At 46.4% G+C, this 19,706-nt stretch overlaps 1 protein-coding gene across 6 annotated transcripts in view; it reads left to right on the forward strand.

Annotated features, from left to right (window-relative positions):
- Pitpnc1 (phosphatidylinositol transfer protein cytoplasmic 1) overlaps positions 1-10,146 on the forward strand; it is a 276,157-nt gene extending 266,011 nt beyond the window's left edge. For 5 of the 6 annotated variants that reach the window (XM_041635717.1, XM_041635714.1, XM_041635715.1 and 2 more), the window contains exon 9: positions 5,156-10,146. In XM_041635717.1, coding sequence (XP_041491651.1) covers positions 5,156-5,472 — 317 coding nt within the window. In that variant the 3' untranslated portion in view covers positions 5,473-10,146. The remainder of the gene's footprint in view (positions 1-5,155) is intronic. The other variant, XM_041635719.1, reaches the window with a different exon arrangement.
- The last annotated feature ends 9,560 nt before the right edge of the window (positions 10,147-19,706 follow it).

Below are 19,706 nucleotides of genomic sequence, written 5' to 3' on the forward strand. Positions count from 1 at the left end.
GCCCGTGAGATGACCTGCGCCAATCATAAACCAGCATAGGATTGGCGGTGCCTGTCAGACGTATAGCAGAGCAGATGCCAGGCTTTTCAGGGCATAGTTAACCCTCGTGCTCCGGGGTTTAGGTTTCTTAGGCTTCGAAAGGCTTTCCACAACTCTTCTGGGCTGTTTTTCTCAATCAGTTCCCTTTAATCTTAGGCTAATCTCAAAACTAAACTGCAGCCGGGCGGTGGTGGCGCACGCCTTTAATCCCAGCACTTGGGAGGCAGAGGCAGGCGGATCTCTGTGAGTTCGAGACCAGCCTGGTCTACAAGAGCTAGTTCCAGGCTCCAAAACCACAGAGAAACCCTGTCTCGAAAAACCAAAAAAAAAAAAAAACTAAGCTGCAGTCTATGCCCACGTATGTGTCAGGGGTGGCAGGGTGACCAGGGGACCAGCTGGGATTCGGGAATGCTGTGTAGTAGGTAGGGCCTGGGATTTACCAAAGGCCTTAGACAGCCTTGGTTAATGAGAGCTGACTACAGGGTATACACCAGAATTTAAATGTAAGTTACCTCTCAGCCAGTCCAGCTAATGAGGGGGAGGTGTAGACAACAAGGGATTAATACTAAACCACAGGGGTCTCAACCAGAGCTGGGATCTCTCTGAGAACATCTTGAGTTCTTGTGTCTGCCGTGTCCAGGCCCTGGGATAATATGTATGAGACACTTTAAAATTCAAGAACGTAGTTATTACATGGCTGGTACCTCTCTGTTTTACCTTTTAGGGAATGAGAATGTAGGGTCTAGAGCAGTGTTTCTCAACCCGTGGGTCACGACCCCTTTGGGTCGCCCAAGACCATCCAAAAATTCAGATGTTTACATTACGATTCGTAACAGTATCAACATTACAGTTATGAAGCAGCAACAAAAATAATTTTATGCCTGGGGTGACCACACCATGTGGAACTATATTAAAGGGTCACAGCATTAGGAAGGTTGAGAACCACTGCTCTAGGGAGTTGGCTCAGAGCCCTTGCTGCTCTTTCAGAGGACCCTGGTTCGGTTCCCAGCACCCACATCTAGTGGCTCTCAACTGTCTGCAACTCCAGGTCCAGAGTATCAAATGCCCTCTTCTGTCCTCGGCAGGCACTACTGCATGCACACATGCACACACACACACAAAATAAGTAAATAAATACGTGATAAATCTTTTTTAAAAAATAAGAATATAATTACAGAACTTGAGAAGTGGCTGTTGTAACAAAGGCTTTAGAATTGCGGAGACTTTTTGGTAACATTTTGGAAATGTTTGAAGCATGTCTTTTGACTGTGCCTCGCCAGGCTAGTGCACGGCATTCGATGCATGTGACCACCCGTGAGCCTGAGAGCGCCCCAGCCCTGCCTCCCCCCTATTGCATGCTCTGGGTTTTGCAGAAAAATGTTGGGGCACGATTTGCCGAAGGTACGCCTTGATTTGGTCAGATGCCTCGCCACCACGCCTTTTCCTGTTCTAAAGATAGGAATGTTCCTTAAGGAAACCGGTCCCGAATTTTCCATTACTTTTGATTACCTTTTCTCTTAGGAATGTCAAACAGTGCCCATCAACTGCTCTGAACGTTGCTCACTTTAAACAGGACCAGACAATGAAAGCTACAGGGGAGGGAGGGACGAGGGATGCCTGAAGGGCGCTGAGTACCACTGTTTCCAGGGTCTCAGCCCGGCCTGGTGGCTGAGAGCTGAGGCAGGAAGATTGCCTGGAGTTGGAGGCCAGCCTGAGCTACAGTGTGAGACTCTATCTCAAGATGGGTGTACGGGGGAGCTTACAGCTTCAGGCCTTTGCATGAGTTCCTTTCTGTTTTAATTCATCATCATTAGCACTAAGTCATCTTACTGTGCAGGAGAAGGTGATAATCCAGAAAGGCGGCCCACGTAGTCTCTGGCTGTAAACCGCCCATTGTTGCCGTGATCTCGGCACAATGGCTGTCTTGTGAGATTGCCCTCTCTCTTTGGAATTTCATGGAATCGGGGATCGCTTATTTTTCACGATCTTATTGTTTCATCGGATGGTTAAAGTTGAGAGACTGTTTGCACCACAAATACAATCTGCATGGGTGGGCCAGCAAGATGGCTCAGCAGGGAAAGGCCCTTGCCATACAAGCCGAGTGACCGCAGTTTGATTGCCAGAACCGGTGTAATTCTGGAAAGAGAGAATTGGCGTCAAGAAGTTACCCTTTGCCTTTCATGTGCGCACACCACACGCACACACGCACATACACACACTTAAGTTTAAAACTAAAACAATTTTTAAATTTATAAATAGTGATAAAACCACATAGGGGGCCAGGGTGTAGCTCATCTGGCAGAGTGCCAGTCATGCCCAAAACCCTGAGCTCCGTCCGTCCCCAACACCACATAAACTAGGGCTAGTGTCACACACCTGCAGTCCAGCATTGGGAAGGTAGAGGCAGGAGGATCGGAAATCCACAGTCATTCTCCGCTACACAGTGAGGCAGAGGACATCCTGAGCTACCCAAGGGCCTCTCTAAAAACAAAAAATAATAACCTTTATGGCTGCTAAAATGGAATTTAAATTTTCACCCTGAACATGAACAAAGGTAAGCAAAATTAGCATCCATGAACACAGCAATAAGAGATAGAGAGGGAAAAAAAAAGGACAGTCTCATTGACAATTCGGTAGTTTCAAAGCCTCCAAGGAAGATAGATACTCTGAATTAAAAAAAAAAATCCAAGTTCTGTACTCTGTGTCATTTCTGCCCCCTGCTGGATACATCTAGTATCACAATGTTTTCTGCCACTTGTTAATCAAGTAGTGTCAAGATATATCCTGGTGCACTAAAATTTTTTATATTAAAATTTATTATATTTATAAAGTTCCAATTTCATTTCCAAGTAAATGCTGCTTTTAAAGAAGTTTAATCTCCTTTATTTATTTAAAAGTAGTGAGTTTACAGGTATAATTTCTCTTAATATAAATTTTGCATCATGTCAACACAGTTGTAATTTCTTAATCTTTGTAAAAAAAAATTCCCTTTCAGGAAATTTTAATAATTTCATAAGGAAATGATTACAGATTTCATTTCATGGAAAATGTTTTTTTGAGCTGGGCATGGTGGCACATGCCTTTAATCCCAGTACTTGGGAGGCAGAGGCAGGCCCATCTCTAAGTTTGAGGCCAGCCTGGTCTACAGAATGAGTTCCAGGCCCGCTAGAGCCACACAGAGAAACCCTATCTCTCAAAGCTAAAAAAACGAAAAAGGTTTTATTGTTTTGACGTTATAAAATCCAGTGGTCGCTCTGTGGTAGAGCTCCTGCCTGGCCCCCGGGGGCCCTGGGTTTGGTCCTCAGCAACACAAGGACATCTATTGATCAGCTTTGTGTGGTTACTATTCGTGCCACATGTCCACATTTCTAAGGCATGTTGTTGAGGTGTGCCCTATCATTCAGGAAGTCTGAGCCCCCGAGGACCAGAAAGAACGAACCTATGTGAGCCAAAGTAGAGAAAGAGAGCTCACGGGCTCCACTCTACTCCAAGGTCAAGCCTTCACTTCAGGCTCGTTTAGATAGCCCCAGTTACCCGTCTTCTCTGCTCCTAGTAAGAAACATCACCAAAGGATGCCAGACATAGCTAGACTTAATTCATAGTAACAATGACAAGGGCCTACAAGATGTCTCCATGAGTAGAGGTGCTTGCCACCTAGCCTGGTAACCTGAGTTTGATCTCTGGGACCCACAGGCTAAAAGGCAAGAACCAACTCCCCAAAGTCCTCTATCCTCCACACGCCCTCCATCAATACTAGTTACAGGTGATTGTGAGTCGCCTGGTGTGGGTGCTGGAACTGATCTCTGGCCCTCTGGAAGAGCAGTGTGTGCTCTTAATTTCCGATCCATCTTTCCAGTCCCAAACAATAAAAACTTTAAGCATATATTTGAAAACCCCACACCTAAAACACGAGGAAGGCACTGCTGGCTTAGCTGTTGGATACCAAACCATGTCCGCCCCCCCCCATGATCCCTTTAGATAATCCCTTCTTTTTATTTCCTTTCCTTTTGCTTTCCTTTTGCTGCCTTGGGGGGTGATTTTATTTTCCTTTTTGAGGAGCAATTATCAGCATTTATTGCTGAATCACAATAACAGCCCTGTGACCTTCAGAGTGCAAAAAGTGTGTTCTGAGGATAAAATGCTGAGTTCAGAGATTGGGCCTGAATTTGCCCTTTAAAGATATCTGGTTCTTTGGCAATCTAAACTTGAGAGTAACGTTGGCAAGGTCACTGATTGCTTTAATGACCTTTGTATGGAGGGTGTGACCCAGTCTAATAAAAGCCCCAGACAGCCTCACACACTCACGCACAAGTGCACACACACACCTTGCACACATTTACTGGATCTGGTTTTACACTCCCTCATTAAATCCTGACTTGGAATACTTAAAATACTCACTGACATGGCTGGAGATGGCTCAGCAATTAAGAGCTCTTGTGCTGGACTGAAATTCAGATCCCGGCACCCAGGTAACAATCCAGGCACCCCGCAAAGCCTGCGGCTCTAGCTCACGGGGGAGGGGATAGAAATAGGAGGACCCAGAGGGTAGAAAATGTGAGCGCAGCTTCTGGGAAAGACTCTGTGTCAAAGGATGCCCTCTTCTGGCTCCTTTGTGTACCCGGAGGTGCATGTGTGCACGCACGCACACACATACACACACACACAAATATTTTTGGAGTCTACTAATTGGACTGATGAGATGACTTGCTGAGTAAAGGTAGCTACCACTGCCAAGGCTGCCAACCTGAGTTCAATCCAGTGACTTCCGGTAGCGGAAGAACCAACTCCTGAAAGTGGTCCTCCGACCCCCACCCATCCACCCCACCACATCCACAGCAAATAATAAAAAAAAATGTATTTCAGTAATTTCTAAATACTAATTGAAGAGTCATTCGAAAATCCTTGAATTGATATCCAAAAAAAGAATATTCTTTTCAGTATCAGAGATGAGGGTTGCAGTGGGAGTGGGGAATGAGGGCTTAGTTTTTCAAAACCAGTTGGGGTTTGTGATGGGTACGGGGTCTCCTTCACGGTACAGTCCCCAGACTTAGCGGTGAACCCTTTTGCACGTCTGCTTGGTAACTGTTTATTTTCCTCTCTGCTTTTCCCTTTGAAGACATGACAATGGACGAAGTGCGAGAATTCGAACGAGCCACTCAGGAAGCCACCAACAAGAAAATCGGCGTTTTCCCACCCGCCATTTCGATCTCCAGCATTGCCCTGCTGCCTTCCTCAGTGCGCAGCGCCCCGTCCAGCGCCCCGTCCACCCCTCTTTCCACAGATGCGCCAGAATTCCTGTCCATTCCCAAAGACCGGCCCCGGAAAAAATCTGCTCCAGAGACACTCACACTTCCGGATCCCGAGAAAAAAACCACCCTGAATTTACCTGGTGTCCACTCTTCTGAAAAGCCATGTCGGCCCAAGTCAGAGTAACTTCATGTGAACATCCCATTGGGTTTTGTATTTTCATTTGAGGCTTTTTTTTTTTTACGAATTCTCTGATAGAGGAAAGGACTGCCTCGTCACTCAGATATGTCCTTTGATCTCAGAGTGTGCATGTGGTTAAATATTTTAACAGATAGCAAGAACCCCTACGTGTGCCACACAGCATCATAGTGAACATGAGATGTAAGACTAGGAAAAATAAAACAGGAGGGTGCTGAGGACAGAACTTAGCCAGGAAAGAGCTGCAGGAGCTTGCATGAAGCCCTACGTTCCATCCCCTGCGTGGTTAGCTATACGAGAGGCTCAGAAGATCAGGGTTAACCTCAGTTATATAAAAAAATTATATGACACCCTGGATCAAAAACAATCAAACAAAAACCCCACAGCATCTATAGATTTATGTGTGGGGGCCTTGGAGAGTCTGACGTGGGCTTCAATGGTAACCAGGTGAATGGATGGAAAGCCGTGAAGCCGGTTTTGTTGATGTTTTTTTTTGTTTTGTTTTTATTTTTGTAAGATGTGGTAAAATAATGAAGTCAATTTCCTCCCATCAAACATGAAATTCTCAACAACAAAAAAGAAAATACTCTCAGGTGTCACTCGCCTAATAGATAAATTTTGGACTGCTGACCACCAATACTTGAATGCCAGTTGTTATCAATATTCCTGTTTTGATTAGTCTGACTCAGGATTTGGGGCCTAATCAACTCCTTAAATTTTTGAAAATTTTAATGACCAATTTCTAGAGGCTCCAAGTGCAATTAAACAATGACTTCTTTATACCTTTTCATAGAATTTAATAAAGATCCCATCTGTTCCCGTCTCTTAGTAATTTCCCCTTTTGTACCCTGGTGGCCTCTCAAATTTTTAGACTTGCCTGGATGACTGTGATCATAGCTGATATAATGTGGAATGATCTGGAAACTGAGAGCCCCAGGTGAGACAAACACCTCCTCTTCAGGTACCAATGAAGCTTGACCTTTGACCTGTGAGTGTCCATCATCCATTACAGTCCTCAGAAATTTCAGTGAACTAAATAGAATTCATTGACAATCTCCCACTTGAGGAAGTTCAGAGTGGACTAAGTTACCTGGGCTTAACCACTGTCAGAATGTCCGGTGTCCAAACCTTGCAAAAAAAGAATCCCCCCACCCGGTTAAAAGTGCTTAGTAACACCCAGACATACCTGGAATGAGATGCCGATCACCAGGTTTAGAAAACATTCTCTTACTCCTTCCTTACAGTCCAAATATTGGGGGCTGGGGTGTAGCTCAATGGTAGAGTTCTTGCCTAGCATGCAGACGGCACTGGGCTCCGTCCCCAACCCTTCGAAAAGGAAACAGTGCAATTGGCAATGTCTGGTGGAGCCAGTAGACACAGTCACCTGGGGACCTTGTCGCCATGATTGGAATCACCGAGTCCTATTCGTACAGAGGTGTGGTCATAAATGTCCCCTTTGTCCTGATCTCATTGCTGAGAGACGTTGAAATGGACGTCAGAGTTCAGGCTGGCAAGGTCATTCGTCAAAGTGGCAGGAAGAAATCTGTCACAGTTGCCCCTCACTGCCTTTAAACCCACAAGGAAGGCAAGCAGAATGTCAGCGATGAACAAGAGGTCGCTGGGGAGCTCCAGAGCCCATGTCCTAGCTGTCCTTTCTGACTGTGACCTCCAACCTCAGGCAAGGAAATGACCCCCAACACAGATCCCAAAGGAAAGAAAACAGACTGAGGAGTGTATTCTCCTTCCCTGCCCGCTCCCAGCCAAAGGACCCTGCCCGCACCCTGTCTTGAGTGCTCGGCACTCCAGTGTCTCTCGGGGCCACACCCCCTCCCCAAGGCACAGGCGCTGGCCCCTTGAGCCCAGCACTGGAGTGCTGAGTGTGCCTAGATCATTTATCAGTAGATGGATGTTGCGCCCACTACTCAAAAGAAAACTGCAAATAGCTCTGCGCACCAGTTTATCTTTCCCTTAAGGGGGCCGTGCCGTAGTAGGGTGCCCTTCCTTGCATGGTAGAGAAGCATGAACCTCGCTTGTGGGAAGTCGCCATCTTTCCTCGAACTCTTTGGACTTCTCAGCGGCTTCCTCTCCGAGTGGCTGTACTCAGTGAGAATGTCTGGCTTTAAAAAGCAAAATTCCCCTTTCAGAAGACACAGAGTCTATGTATCTGCTCCCCGTTTGCAAGCTGAAATAGGGCTGGGGTGGGCTCGTTGGTTTTCGTGTGATACAAATTGGTTTCGTGCAGTGGTTAGCCCATCTGGCGCCGAGGTTCTGTGCCAGTACCATGCCCCGTTCCCTTTTCTATGTATGCCAGCTTTTGTTGTCAAGGTCAGCAGTCTGGTTCACTTTGAAAAGCTACTTTCTGATTCCCTTTTTGTGGGTTTTCTTTCCTTTATCGTCAGCCCAACACCTTTGACACCAATTGCGGCGCTAACCTCTGATAGTGTAATTCTTAACCAGCACGCGTGTGTTCAGCTTTTCTGCCTACGTGTGGTTTGCCTGTGCCACAAATAAGGAAGGGGTGGGAGTCTGGATATTTCATTAGCTGCTTTGAATATGTAATCCCGTCATCACAAAGCATACCTGACTTCGATATTTTCTGAATCTTGATTTTCCAAGTATCTTTTCGCTCTGTCCTGACATGAGTCCGCTCCTGTGGGATAGAAGCCCGCGATGAATGTGTATATAGGAATAACTCTTGTGAGGATGGAAACAAAATGGCTGCATGATGGAAATTTGGGAAGACAAAAAAAATATAGCAGAAACTTGAATTTACTAAGCATGTTTGAGGGGGAAATAGAGTCCTTAACTCAGTGCCTCTGTCTGCCATGTGAAAACCTCCAACTTTGTTCACCAAAACTGTATTATACCTGTACATATATATATATACATAGACAAAATGCAGTATAGTGAGTCCCGCACCACAGTTCTAAGTCTCCGGTAGCCAAACTGAAGGAAGTAACCCATAGGATAGTACCTTTGTTTACCCCCTCTTCATCTCCGATGTTGGTGGATGCTACTAAAATGGCCATACATGTCTTTACTCCAGGTGGCTTTCCGATAGGCAATACTCCTGAGCTCTAGGCGTGGTACAGCACTGTCGCTTCGTCCGGGCTTTTCCTGGCTCAAGGAGGCTTTGCGGTGTCTTATTGCATAAGGTCTGTCTGAAGCTGCGTCGGAAGAGCATTTCCTCTCGAGCTGCAGTCAGAGAATGCAAAAGGAAGAACTGAAAGAGAGAGGAGAAGCCGCGACATTGTCGGTGGCCACTTTGTTGCTGGGTCTGTTTGTAAAGTCCTCGCATCGATGTGGGGAATTGTTTTAATTTATTTACAGGTGTGCGTCAGCGTGTTCTGGGGGTGGAAATAAGTTAGCTCAACTGTGGGTGAATGGACGCAAACACAAAATGAACACACACACACACAAGCAACTGCTGTCAGAATGGCTCAGAGGGCCGGAAGCACTTGCCACCAAGCCTGACAACCTGAGTTCAAGCCCCAGGTCGCACATGAAAGAAAAATAATTCTCGTAAGTTGTCCTCTAACTGCCACATACACAGTGGCGCACATGCACACACACGCACACACACACACACACACACACAGATATAATTTTAAGAATAAAATCCAAAACTCTCAAGGATACCCCTATAAAAGTAATTTTGTCGCTTGTTTCTACAGCCTGTAATGAACTGTAAACTAAGACATCTTGATAAAAACCAATTTGAATGAAATTTCCAGGCTAAGGTGTTTCTGAGTGCTTTGAAATCCCACCTCCTTCAGAATCTCTGTGCTGCTCAGAGGTGACAGACCCCAGGCTGCCAGCTGGCTTAGGTTGATAGGAATTTCCTTTTTGAAAAAGGCCGGCAGAGGGTTGACTAACCTTTCCATCTGAGCAGATAATCCCAGGGAGAGTGGCTAGCTAAATGGTTTCCGTCCATTCCCCATGCTTTGTCGGTCACCCGACTAGGCGGCTAGATGACAGTAGGCCGTCTGAGCCATAGTTGCAATGACAAAATCCTAGCCTGGGCTATAAATTGACATAAATAAACTACATTAAGCTCTTCATTCTTGGTGAGACACCATCACGTGGTGTTGACACACAGATGCAAGACAGCTTGGGTTCTTCTGTGCGCCACCTTCAAAGCGGTCCGTGTCTGCTGTCTAACTGCTCAAGCTTCGCGGGATGTCGTGCCGTGAAAGGAGGAATTCATGGAGGACGTTAGAGACAGTACCCCTTAACTGCAACTCCATGCAGTTATGCTCACCGTAAGCCTCCCCGCCTTCTTGTTTTTCACGTTGAAGTGGTGTGTGTAGAATTTCAAGTCTCCCTTTAGGTTTCTCTGTGTCCCCCAAAGAAAGAGGAGGTTCTCTTGAGTTGGCGTTATCCATGTTGCCATGTATGTGTTCTTTGCAGTGTAATTTCAGTGTTTACATTTTCGAGCTGAGATCTGGATTGGCTGACTTACTCTATAAAATACCACTGCCACCGCTGAAGGACCAAGTGTTGGAACACAGAGAGTTGCCAGCAAGGCGAGCGGAAGGGACGCGCATCCGTCTGTGTGATTCTATGGCTGTACTGTCGTCTGTGCCCGCCCCCGTTATTTATTATTGTTGATAGCTTACTTTTTCTTACATTCTGTTGTAAATAAAGTACAAAGCAATCTTCTTCCCAAGCGTAGCTTCCTCTTTCTCAACTAGTCTCAGGGGACTGTTAGCCAGTGTTAATTGGATGGTCAGTGGGGAAGGAAGAAGCCGATTACTGTACACAGTGCTATGGCCTTATGTGCAAGCATGCCTCCCCTACTGATGGATATACGTGGCCTCACATGCAAGACTGTTGGGAGGAAAAGCCCCGGTGTCCGTAATTTTCCAGCCGAAAAATAGCAAAGGAAAAGCTGGACGGCGGTTGTGCACACCTGTAACCCCAGCACTTGGGAGGCAGAGGCAGGTGGATCTCTGTGAGTTTGAGGCCAGCCTGGTCTACGGAGAAAGTTCTAGGACAGCCAGGGCTACACCAAGAAACCCTGTCTTGAATCCCCCCGTCAAAGTGAAGGAAATTTATAATCCCATAAAATGGATGTATAAACTCCCTTATCCACCTGTCAGATACTTGAATGTTCATAGAGTGAGATCACATAACCTACAGGAATCCTTGGGAGTGCCAGCCACATCCACTCCATGCCAAGTTAGGGGTGTGTGTGTGCACGCGCACACGTGCTGGAACTAGAATTCAGATCATTGGGGATTCCAGGAAAACAAGTAAATACTCTGCTGAGTTAGACAGACCAGTTAGGTCATTTTGTTGTTTTGTTTTGTTGAGAGAGGGTCTCTCTATTATGTAGTTGTAGCTGTCCTGGAAACTCACTCTGTATATCTGTAGATCAGGCTGGCCTCAAACTCACAGAGATCCACCTGCATCTACTGGAATTAAAGGCATGCGCCACCACCACCCAGCTCCTTGTTAATTTTGAATTAAAGAAGTTTATGAAGGGGGCTGGAGGGATGGCTCAGCGGTTAAGAGCACTGAATTAGCCAGGCAGTGGTGGCGCACGCCTTAATTCCAGCACTCAGGAGGCAGAGATAGGTAATCTCTGTGAGTTCGAGGCCAGTCTGGTCTACAGAGCGAGTTCCAGGACACGCACCAAAGCTATATAAAGAAACACTTTCTCAAAAAAAAAAAAAAAAAAAGCCGGGCGGTGGTGGCGCACGCCTTTAATCCCAGCATTCGGGAGGCAGAGGCAGGCGGATCTCTGTGAGTTCGAGACCAGCCTGGTCTACAGAGCTAGTTCCAGGACAGGCTCCAAAGCCACAGCGAAACCCTGTCTCGAAAAACCAAAAAAAAAAAAAAAAAAAAAATACCGGCACTGACCCATTTATCTAGATCTAGTTCTGGGATTCAGGTGTGTGTTGGCACGTACCATTTATAGAGGACTGGGGACACAACCCTAGTTGAACCACCCATTTTCTTTAAGGATTTATTTTATTTATGTGTGTTTGTGTGTCTTTAGGAGGGCATCAGATCCCTCAGAACTGGAGTTAGAGGCATGGCTGCCAGGATCTGAACCTGGGTCCCCATGTTTGAGCAGCAAGCACTCTTAAGAAATGAGCCGTCTCTCCAGCCCCACAGCTGGTTCACAGAGACAGGGTTTCTCAGTAGCTCTGGATCGTGTGCTGGAACTCCCTCTGTAGACCAGGCTGGCCTCAAACTAACAGAGGTCCACTTACCTCTGCCTCCTGAGCGTGGGATTAAAGGCATGCGCCACCACCAGGGCACACTGGGTCACTTCTTAAGGAAAGCCAAAATTGCCCTGCCATGGCTTCGCTATCTCAGGCAGTTCCGGTTGTTTACAAGAGGGTCATCTGGGGTTGGTGAGTATGGGGACAGAAATGATTCCCTGTCCCTGGCTCACTAATCTCTTTGGGGTTCATGCAGAAACACATCCCTTACTCATCTTCCAGTTAATCCTGGAAGAAATGCCACAATCTTGGGCTGACTGGCTGAGTGAGTCAGGGTACCTGCTGTCAAGTCTGACAACTGGAGTTTAATCCCCCCCAAGTCAGAAGAAGATCAGCTAACAGAAGTTGACCTCTGACCTCGACACACACACACACACACACACACACACACAATAAACAAAAAAATAAATAAATAAGTAGGTGCAATTTAAAAGAAGAAAGAAACTGTCACAGTCTGACCTCTGAATGGAGCAGGCACTCTGCTTACACTCAAGTTCTTTGAGTGGTGTGATATCAATTCAATTAACTAAAACATGTTTCCTTTTGTAGCTCCAACTTCACCATTACACCCCCATCCTGCCTTTTAATTCTGTATTCAAAACACACAAACTTCCCACACACTGCTGCTGGCTGGCTTTCGGCCTGCGCTCTTGGGCGGAGGCTGCCTCACGGGGCTGAACTATATGGGGCTGTTAAATATTTGCAGGCCTAATGCTCAGTGTCTAGGTGCTTGTGACACACCCCATCCCGAGTTCCTCAGGAGAGCTTTTCCTCACAAGTGTCTTCCTGCCGAGGCCTAACCTTAGACTTGTGCACACCCACGTATTTCTCAAAGAGTTCCTCAGCGGCCATTACGGTCATCGCATTCCTCGAGATATTTCCATCTCTGGCCTCCAACTGCACCTTGGTCTCAAAGTTCAGGACACAACCTGGCTGAAATAGCCGTCCATGAAACTGCCAGGGTCAGCTGGAGGGTTTGATGGCTTTGCCTGGACAGCCTGGGTATTCATCTACACCCGGGTGTGTGGTGGATCCACCAAGCCCTGTTTTCAGAGCTACGGATTGATTTTCTGCCTAACTTGTCTACACATGGATTCTCTCTTCCACCATGTGCAGTTTAATCGACTGCCTTATTCAGATCCCAGGGCTTACCTGCTTTCCTCTTCCTGGGAAAGGAGGTGTTCTAGCTGTTGCTGTGAGAAATGGCATACCAACTGCCTTATTCAGGGTTTCTGTTCCTGCGGTGAAACACCACGACCAAAAAGCAAATTGAGGGCAAAAAGGCTTTATTCGGCTCACACTTCCACACCACTGTTCATCACTGAAGGAAGTCAGGACAGGAACTCAAACAGGGCAGGATCCTGGAGGCAGGAGCTGATGCAGAGGCCATGGAGAGGCGCTACTTACTGGATGGCTCCTCACGCCTTGCTCAGCCTGCTTTCTTATAGAACCCAGGACCACCAGCCCAGGGATGTCCCCACCCACAGTGGATGGGGCCCTCCCCCATCAATCACTAATTAAGAAAATGTCTTGCAGGTCTACCTGCAATTCTATCTTATGGAGGAATTTTCTCAGTTGAGGTTCCCTCCTCTCAGATGACTGCAGCTTGGGTCAAATTGACAAAAAAACATCCAGCAAACTGACCAAAAGCACCTTGCAGAGAGGGTTTATTTCAGCTAATATATCATAGTTTGTCACTGAGGGAGGCCCAGGACCAGAGACCAAGGTTTATCTTTCTCTCTCCTCTCTGTCTCCCCCATTTCTCTTCCCCCTTTTCTCTCCTGTCTCTCCTGTCTACTGCCCCAACACACACACACATACTTCATTCTATTATTAATCGTGTGTGTATCTGTGCGTGGAAACGTGCATGTGTGAGTACAATACCCTTGGAGGCCAAAAGAGGTTGTGAGCTGCCGCATGTGGGTGCTACAAACTGAACCGGGTTCTCTGGAAGAGCAGCCAGTGCTCTTAACTACTGAGCCACCTCTCCAGCCCCTCAGCTACCTTTCTCAGACAGCTCAGACCCTTCTGCCCAAGGATAGCACTGCCCAAAGTGGGATAGGCCCTCCTACATCAATGAGCAAGCAAGAAAGTGCCCCCACAGACATGCCCATGGGTCAATCTGAGAAAAGACATCCCTCAGTTGAGATCCCCTCTTCCCAGATATGTTGAAGTTTGTGGTCAGGCTGATAAATAATAAACTAACCACAGTTTGGAACAGGTCAGTACTTTGCCGCAATGTTCGTGTTCTGTTCCCAGCATGTGAGAAAAGGAAAAGAGAAAAGCTAGAGGAGGAGGTCAGGGGTGGAGCTCAGTAGGTACGGTGCTCGCCTAGCCTGTACAAAGCCCACTACCACATAAATCAGGTGTGGTGGTACACCTTTGTAATCCTAGCACTGGGGAGGTAGAGGCAGAAGGATTATATTTTAGTTGCTGCTCTATTACAATATGACCACAGCAATTCTTATACAGGAAAATATTTAATTGGGGCTGACTTACAGTTTCAGAGGTCTAGTCCACTGTCATGGCAGGGATCAGGGAAGCATGCAGGCAGACATTGGAAAAACGGCTGAGACTCTACATTCAAATCTGCAAGCAGCAGGAAGAGAGAGAGAGAGAGACTGAGCCTGGCTTTAGCTTCTGAAACCTCAAAACCCACCTCCAGTGACACACCTTCTCCAACAAGGCCACACCTCCTAATACATTAAAATAATATCACTCCCTATGCGCCTATGGGGACCATTTTCATTCAAACCACCACAGATTAGACCAACCTTGGGGGCTGGAGAGCTGGATCAGGGCTTAAGAGTATTTGTTGTTCTTGCAGAGGACCTGGGTTCAATTCCTAGTACCCATGTGATGGCTAACAACCTTCTGTAATGCCAGTCACAGGAGGATCTGATGCCTTCTTCTAGCCTCCAAGGGCATGCATGTGGTTCCTATACATGCAAGCAAAACAACCACGCACGTAAAATAAAAAATTTTAAAAACACATCAACCTTGGTTACATAGTCAGTTTGAAGCCTAAAAATAAAATATTAGGAACCTCTTAAGTTCAGTGCATTCAGTGCAACACTAAAGGGCTGAATTAAGCACCTGAGATTTAAGGGATCATTTTGTTAACTATGAAAACCAGTTATGGAGCCAGCAAGATGGTTTAGCAGAGAAAGCATTTCCACCAAGCCTAACAACCTGAGTTCAAACTCTGGGACCCACATGATTGAAGGAAAGAACAGACTCTTGCAAGCTGCTGTCAATCCCACTGATAGAGAATGAGACCAGGACCACAATTTAAAGCCAAATTTGAAGCAAACTTTAATTGAATACTGGCCAGGTGAGTGGGCTCTGAACAGGTCCATCTCTGGGTTTCTAGAAGATGACCCAGAATCAAGTTTTGCAAGGACTTAGGAAAGAAAACCCATCTGGGTGGTGGTGGCTCACAACTTTAATCCCAGCACTTGGGAGGCAGAGGCAGACAGATCTTTGTGAGTTCGAGGTCAACCTGAGCTGCAGTGAGTTCCAGGACAGCCAGGGGTGTTACATAGAGAAACAAACACTGTCTTGAAAAATTAAAAAAAAAAAAAGGAAAGAAAGAAGGAAGGAAGGAAAGAAGAAAAACCCATAATTCATTGCATTTCCCATCAGGTTCCAATCAGGGGCAAGCACACATCCTGATGTATTTCCTGCCTATGCACCTCCCATCCACATGTGGTCAAGCACTGGTGCAGATAAAGCAAACAAACTTGTTTAGGGAATGAAAACATGTGACTTGTTATCTCCCAAAGACAACAGCCTCCAGGATTTCAGGAACTGCCTGTACTTGGACAAGAGGCTTACAGGTCAGAGGCATTTTTGTTTAGTGGGTCTCTATGGAAGAGTATCAGAATGTAACTGACTCTCACACTGCCCTCTGACCTCCACACTCACACAGTGGTGTTTGTGTGTCCCCCCTCCCCCTCACATAATAAGTAGGTACTTTTGTTTGTTTATTTTTTTCTAGACAGGGTTTCTCTTTGTAGCCCTGGCTGTCCTGGAACTCACTCTGTAGACCAGACTGCCTCAAACTCACAGAGATCCGCCTGCCTCTGCCTCCCAAAGACTTGGGCTTATGCCTCCTCCTCTTACCCTGATAAAACTCTTTGTCTTCAAATGTCCAGTTGGTAGACACTGACCTGTTTGTCCATCTTCCCCTGCAACTGGGGCATCTCTGCCCTTAATGTTCCTGGTGTAACCCACTCAGCCTTTGTATTTGGAAAGCAGTTTCATAAACTCATTTGTTACAAAGCCAGCCCCTGAAAGGTCAAAAAGAGCTTCACGTCCTCAGAGGGTCTTTAGCTTAGGATAACCTTGAACTCCTGACCCCGCTGCCTCTAACTCCCTACCACTGGGACTGTAGTGCTTCATCATATGCTTCGGTTTCTGTAGTGCTGGCAGTCACACCTAGTTTTGCCTAGCATGCCCCAGTCGACCCAATTCCCCAGTCCTCCAATCTTTCTCCATCTCTCAGAAAGCACGGCTACTTAAACCTCATTGCTGAGAACCCCCACTCCCACCCCAGAGCTTGTCCTGGCAACTTGTCCCCATTCTTGCCTTTGGACTGTTGTGTTTAGCCTGATCCTCAAATTTTCTCACTGGGTCTTGTCTTTTTTGTTGCTGTTGTTTTTTGAGACAGGATTTCTCTGTAGCTTTGGAGCCTGTCCTGGAACTCACTCTGTAGACCAGGCTGGCCTCGAACTCACAGAGATCCGCCTGCTTCTCCCTCCCGAGTGCTGGGATTAAAGGCGTGCATCTTTATTCTTGCCGCCTTTGGACGGCTTTGCCACACTCAGAGGATGACATCACTACTGCAGCCCCACTAAGATAATGGACAGACCTCCTTAAATGTCCCCAAAGAGAGGTTTAGCCACTCTCACTGGAGGGGGTCTGAGGGCAGACAAATCTGGGTGATTTCGGTCCGTGGGAGCTGCTGGCAGCTGACTACACACAGGCGACCCTGGAGAATCGAGCTATGCCACACACAGCAGCCCTGTTCTGAGAGCTTCCAAAGATAGCTCACTGCGCTCGCTGCTCTGGGGCGCAGAATGCAGGTAAAGCCACTCATGGGGCCAGAAGTGTTCGCTGCCTTGTCTCTGAACGGCCCTTGGAAATTTGGCAAGATTTCTATTGGTTTGAATTTTTCCAGTGTCACCTTGAAGGTATTCTACTCCTTTGCATCCTGAGATAACGACATTTTACCATTGCTAGTTATTTCAGGATTTAATTTTTTTTTTTTTTGGTTTTTTTCGAGATAGGGTTTCTCTGTGGCTTTGGAGCCTGTCCTGGAACTAGCTCTGTAGACCAGGCTGGTCTCGAACTCAGAGATCCGCCTGCCTCTGCCTCCCGAGTGCTGGGATTAAAGGCGTGCGCCACCACCGCCCGGCTAGGATTTAATTTTTTTAAACTGAGTCTGTGTGCACATGTCTGTAGTTTGGTTTGAGAAGCCGCAAGGAAGCCACAGGTGGTTGAAAGACGCACAGTGAGTTCTGGTAACCGAACTCCTCTGCAAGAGCAACAACCAATCTTAACTACAAAGGCATCTCTCCAGGCCCACGTTTTTCAATTTTTATTTACTTATTATCTTTTTATTTTGTTTTCATCTTTTTTTAATATTTATTTATTATGTATACAATATTCTTTCTCTGTGTATGCCTGCAGGCCAGAAGAGGGCACCAGACTCCATTACAGATGGTTGTGAGCGGTTGCTGGGAATTGAACTCAGGACCTTTGGAAGAGCAGTCAGTGCTCTTAACCTCTGAGCCATCTCTGCAGCCCCTTTATTTTGTTTTCCAAGACAAGTTTTCTCTATATAATAGTCCTGGTTGTCCTGGAACTTACTCTGTAGTCTGGCCTCGAACTCACAATGATCTGCCTGCCTCTTCCTCCCAAGGGCTGTGATCAAAGGCATGTACCACCACTGGCAGCTGTAATTCCCCAAGCCCTGCAGAAACTTGCTAAGTACCTCATTCCTCTGACCATTCGGGTCCTCTCGCTTTGTGGTGCTAAGGATGCAGATGCAGACAGATCTCTGTGGGTTTGAGACCAGCCTGGTCTACAGAGTGAGTCCCAGGACAACCAGAGCTACATAGTAAGACCTGTTCATAGAAAAAAAGAAGAAAGAGGGCTGGAGAAATGGCTCAATGGTTAAGAGCATTGCCTGTTCTTCCAAAGGTCCTGAGTTCAATTCCCAGCAACCACATGGTGGCTCACAACCATCTGTAATGAGGTCTGGTGCCCTCTTCTGGCCTGCAGACATACACACGGACAGAATATTGTATACATAATAAATAAATAAATATTTAAAAAAAAAAAGAAGAAAGAAACATTGGTGACAACATCAGAGAGATGGGTTACAACAAGATTGGGGAATCTCTCCTGTAGGCTTCAGATGCTGTCTGTTAGCTTCTGTGTTGGTAGACACTATTTGTCTACTAAGTTAGTAGATTCCAAAGGGTTTTTATCTATTAGTCAAAGGATGTTAGTTCTGACACAGGCGGACCCTGAGTGGCTGTTCGGGGCTAAAGTGAGCCTGAGATAAAGTGATTGTCAACACTCCAGCCTCTCCACGTCCCCACAGTTCTAGCGGTCATCCGGCCTTGGCAGACACAGCTTCTTCCCTGGAATTCTCGATCACACGTACGTGCTCTGCAACAAGGTGGAAGGTGACTGCCTTGTGTCCTATACTCGGGTCATGTGAGCATCATTCTTAAAACCCAGAATGTTTCGCATGAGAAAAGCACTGGTCTCATTTCTAACACATAACAAGGGCAATGTCTAAAATCACCTTCTACACATTCGGTTAGTTTGAAACCTCGTAGGTGGACTTTTCTTGCCTGCCTGCCAGTTCCCGAATAACCGACACAGAAACTTAAAATTAATGATAAATTCCTAACTGACAAGCTCAGGCTTATTACTAACTAGCTCTTATAACTTAAATTAACCCATTTCTATTAATCCACATTCTGCCACATGGTATTACCTCTCTTTGATCTTTTTTTTTTTTAAGATTTTATTTATTATGTATACAATACAGTGTGCTGCCTCCATGTATGCCTGCAGGCCAGAGAGGGCACCAGATCTCATTGTAGATGGTTGTGAGCCACCATGTGGTTGCTGGGAATTGAACTCAGGACCTCTGGAAGAACAGTCAGCATCCTTAACCTCTGAGCCATCTCTCCAGCCCCCTCTCTTTGATCTTATACTTCCCATTGCCCCTCTGGCTGGCTGGCGACTACCCTGACTCCCCCCTTCTTCTTCCCAGTGTCCTTAGTCTGATTTTCCCACCTAACCTTATCTTATCCAGCGATTTGCTGGTCAGTTTCTTTATTAACCCAATGACCGTGTAAAAGAATATTCCCCAAATCTGCTTCCTTTGTTTTGGGGTTGTTTTGGTTGTTGTTGTTGTTACAGAGTCTTATGTAGCCCTGCTTGGCCTCCAATTTACTAGTAACCAGGGATGACCATTAACTTAGGGTCCTCCTGCCACCACCTCCCATTCACTGGCATAACAGACATGTAACAACATGCCTGGCTTGTGCAGTGCTGAATACGAACCCAGAGCTTCCTGCACACACACCAGTACTCTGTCAACTAGGCTGTATGCTCAACCCGAGTCATTCCCAAAGATACCCCCACCTGCCAAAAAAAAAAAAACCCTTAATAATGTCCTAAGTAACAAGAAAGGGATATCTCAAGAATAAGAAAGGAAGGGGCTGGAGAGATGGCTCAGCATTTAAGAGCACTCGTTGCTCTTGCTGAGGACCCAGGTTCAATTCCAGGCACCCATGGCTCACAACTGTCTATAACTCTCCTTCTAGGGGAATCTGCCCGCTTCTGACTTCTGTGGGCACTGCATGTATATGGTACGGACACACACATAAAGGCAAAACACTCATACATATAAAATAATAGGTGAAATTGCCAGGTGGTGGTGGCACATGCCTTTAATCCCAG

This window comes from Microtus oregoni, unplaced genomic scaffold (genome assembly GCF_018167655.1).
Source record: "Microtus oregoni isolate MIOR12 unplaced genomic scaffold, Mior012 000048F_ref0000485, whole genome shotgun sequence".
Lineage (NCBI taxonomy): Eukaryota > Metazoa > Chordata > Mammalia > Rodentia > Cricetidae > Microtus > Microtus oregoni.